This window comes from Grammomys surdaster, unplaced genomic scaffold (assembly GCF_004785775.1).
Source record: "Grammomys surdaster isolate TR1022 unplaced genomic scaffold, NIH_TR_1.0 138, whole genome shotgun sequence".
Taxonomy (NCBI): Eukaryota; Metazoa; Chordata; class Mammalia; order Rodentia; family Muridae; genus Grammomys; species Grammomys surdaster.
Window position 1 is genome coordinate 3,587,332 of NW_021604596.1, and position 3,390 is coordinate 3,590,721.

The following is a 3,390-nucleotide window of genomic DNA, read 5'->3' on the forward strand; positions in this document are numbered from 1 at the left end:
AGCTGGCCTCGGCCACCCCGCCCCGCCATGTCCTTTGGCCATAAGGAGAATCCGCTTACTGGGAACTGGTTACTTGGCCAAGAGGCTGCCTGTGGGCTGGGACCAAACCTCTAAACTATTCCTGAGCTAGCAGAGTGGCATCTGAGTGAACAGCTTGGTACCATCCCCACCTGCTCTCCTCTTCAGAGCTGCTGTTTGTTGTTGTTTTGTTGTTGTTTGTTTGATTGATTTTTCTTTTTCTTCTCTTTCCCCCTGTTGCTCAGTTTGGTTTCTACATTTTTTGCAGTGGTTTGTCGTGGAGTGTCAGATCCAAGTCTTATTCTACATTCTGTGATGCTGCCCTACACAGAAGGTTCTAGGAGCAGCCAGAGTGTTTCAGCAACCTAAGGGAGCCCTGGAGGCCCTAGTCCCTCTTCAATGCCTGATGGTTGGCAAGAGTGGAGTGGGTCTTACCTTCTCTGTCTTTGAGAATATTTGTTCTCTCTATCATGGGCTCCTCTCTGCAGCAGGTCATGGCACAATGGTGGCAGATCCTCTTGGGGTGGTGGACAGTCCTGCCCACCTTGATGGGGGACAAGCTACTCAACATCTGCATGAATTCCAAGCGCCACAAGCAAGAGCCTGGCCCAGAAGACAAGCTCTGCTGGGAGGTAGAGAGAACAGAGCTGGCCAGGGGCTGAGGAAGCTTCTTAGGAATTATTAAGGAAGGAATACAGGCAAGGTGGTGTCTGCACCCCATCACCCCTGATCACTCAGTTCCTTAGTTTGGGATCCATCTAGGGTTTTGCTGCTCAGGTGCTCTGGCTGCGTGGGAAACAGCGGTGGTACTGTTATATGTGGTGGCTATGTTAGTTTACCATGGGTCAGAGCAAGGCTTCCTGCCAACATGGGCTGATGAGACAGGCCTTAATTTGTGTCCTTGTCAGTCTCCTAAAGGCTGAGGGAGAAGGAGCATTCCAACTACAAGTCCCTCCCACCCATTATAATGACCCAGCTTCCTGAATCTTCTTTCTATTTGCTTTCCTGGATTTATTGCACCCCCTGGAGCTGACACCAGGAAGCTATATTCTGTGGCAGGAAGACAGAAGGGCAGAAGCTCAGTGATAGGGTGCGCCCCACTCTTCAGATACATGTTGACAGATGCTAGAGTCCCTCCTCTACAGAGGTGCTCACATGTACCCTCTCCTGATATCCTTCTGCCCAAGACACCCAACCCTAGCCTCTTACCCACAGCCTGTTGCTACTGCTCCCACCCCAGTGCATACCCTAGAAGGACAATGCCTGCTGCACACACTCCACAAGCTGGGAAGCCCATCTTGATGAGCCCTGGCTCTTGGACTTCAGCATAGTGCACTGTGAACTGCTGACCCAGGACTGTCAAAAGCACTTCACTCAGGCCCTCTGCTTCCTTGAGTGTTCCCCCAACCTGGGACCTTGGGTCCAGCCAGTGAGGAGACAGGAGGCAGACCCATGCAACACCCTTCCATTCAACCCTAGGCTGGCATCTACAGGAGGCAAGTAGGAACAGGAGATGATGTCCCTCTAGGGATAGGAGCAGAGACAGGGATGAAGAGGACGATCATTTATCCGATGATGATGATGGTGATAATGATGATGATGATACTGATACCTAGGGCTGACAGTTGGCGCAGCCAGTAAAGTGCTTATCAAAGAAGCATGAGGACCTGAGTTCAATCCTCATAAGAAAGCCAGCTGTGGAGGCGTGCAGCTGTAATCCCAGCACTGCAGAGGCAGAGACAGGTGGGTCCCTAGAGCTTGCTAGCCAGCCAGCCTAGCCTGCTTGGTCAGCTCTAAGCCAATGAGAGAATCTAAACCAGTGTGCATGGTGCCTGAAGAACAATATGTGAGGTTGTTCTCTGGGCTCTGCAGAGGCACGAGTGCGTGCACTCATGCGCTCGTGCACACACACACATAGTCGCCTGCATTTACGGAATGGAAACACATGCACACAGAGAGAAGAAATAATACTTAACAGACACCGTAAAGAATTAAAATCTGCCCCTCTCTTCCTGCACCCAGGTGGTCCCAAACAAGTAGGAAGAGCAGCCGGTTCGGGAAGTGCCACGGTGCCGGGAGGATTGTGAGGAATGGTGGAAAGCCTGCCACTCATCTCGCACTTGTAAATCGGACTTGCTCAACAGCTGGGACTGGAGTCAGGGTGAGTGGACTAACTGGGTCCTTGTGGGTCCTCAGCCTGGGTGAGGATGCATGGGGCTCAGAAGGGAAGGGACAGTGGGGAGTTAGGAGCCCATCCTCGATCCCCACAGGGATGGACCGCTGCCCAGTATATGCACCCCCTTTCTCATATTACTTCCCGACCCCTGATGACCTGTGTGACAAGATCTGGAACAACACATTCAAGGCCAGTCTTGAGCACAGGAATAGTGGGCGGTGTCTGCAGAAGTGGTTTGAGCCCACCCACGGCAACCCCAATGTGGAAGTGGCCCTCCATTTTGCCAGCTCTGCCTCAGCCAGGCAGATGTCTTACACCCTCACAGCCTTCTCTCTGCGCCTGTTGCTCTGTTCCTGAGCCCCCTCCTCCTACCCACATTTCCTGATCCTTCTGGGCCATGGCCCCTCTCCTTCCTCAGGCTATTCATGTTAGGCCAGGCTCTGAATTTCCCATGCCAACCAGGGTCTCCTCCACTCCACTCCACTCCAGGCGCCATCTCCACTGGTCTAGATGGCAGCTGGTACCCAGCAGTCTAAGGTGCCTCATTTCTCCTGCCTTTAGGAATAGATACTGCTGTAGACTCTGGTGCTTCTTCTGCCACAGCCATCTCTTTTGTGTCAGAGACAATGCTGACAGCCAAGCGACCTGTCCTATTGTGATACCTTCAGTAAATGGCCGGGGAACTTTCCTCTCCATGTGTCATTATGGTCTAGTCCCATGGTCACCAACCCAAGATGCATCAAGAGAGAGCTGCCTTGTCCTCATTAAGATTTTAATTTCCTTGATTACTAAGGGGTATGAGAATTGTTAATATTTATTGGCTGTTTGGAATGTTTCTCGCCCCACCCCCACCCCCCAATGTGCATGCATTCTTTTCTCCTCTTCTCTTTTCTTGAGAAAGACTCTCATGTATCCCAGGTTGGCCCTGGAACTCAAAGATAATCTTAAACTTCTCATCTTCTTGCGTCCACCTTCCAGTTGCTGGGGTTATGCACATATGCCACTACCGCTGGTCTCTGGCTATGCTAGGGAGCTAGCATGCTAGACAAGCACCCTAACAACTGAGTCATACCCCAGGCCCCTCTTCCTTTTACTTCACAGTCATGATGTGCTAGTCTTGAATTTTGGACCCTTGACTTCTAAGCTGGTTTTTCTACTTTCTGATATTGTCACCTACATCCCATCCCCACCCCCAT

General features: G+C 51.5%; 1 protein-coding gene across 1 annotated transcript; it reads left to right on the top strand.

Annotated features, from left to right (window-relative positions):
* Window positions 1-512: 512 nt before the first annotated feature.
* On the top strand, window positions 513-2,551 carry Izumo1r (IZUMO1 receptor, JUNO). The gene is given in 4 exon segments (XM_028763367.1): window positions 513-650; window positions 1,259-1,447; window positions 2,041-2,179; window positions 2,289-2,551. Coding segments are annotated over 4 exon segments (729 nt in total).
* Window positions 2,552-3,390: the final 839 nt, after the last annotated feature.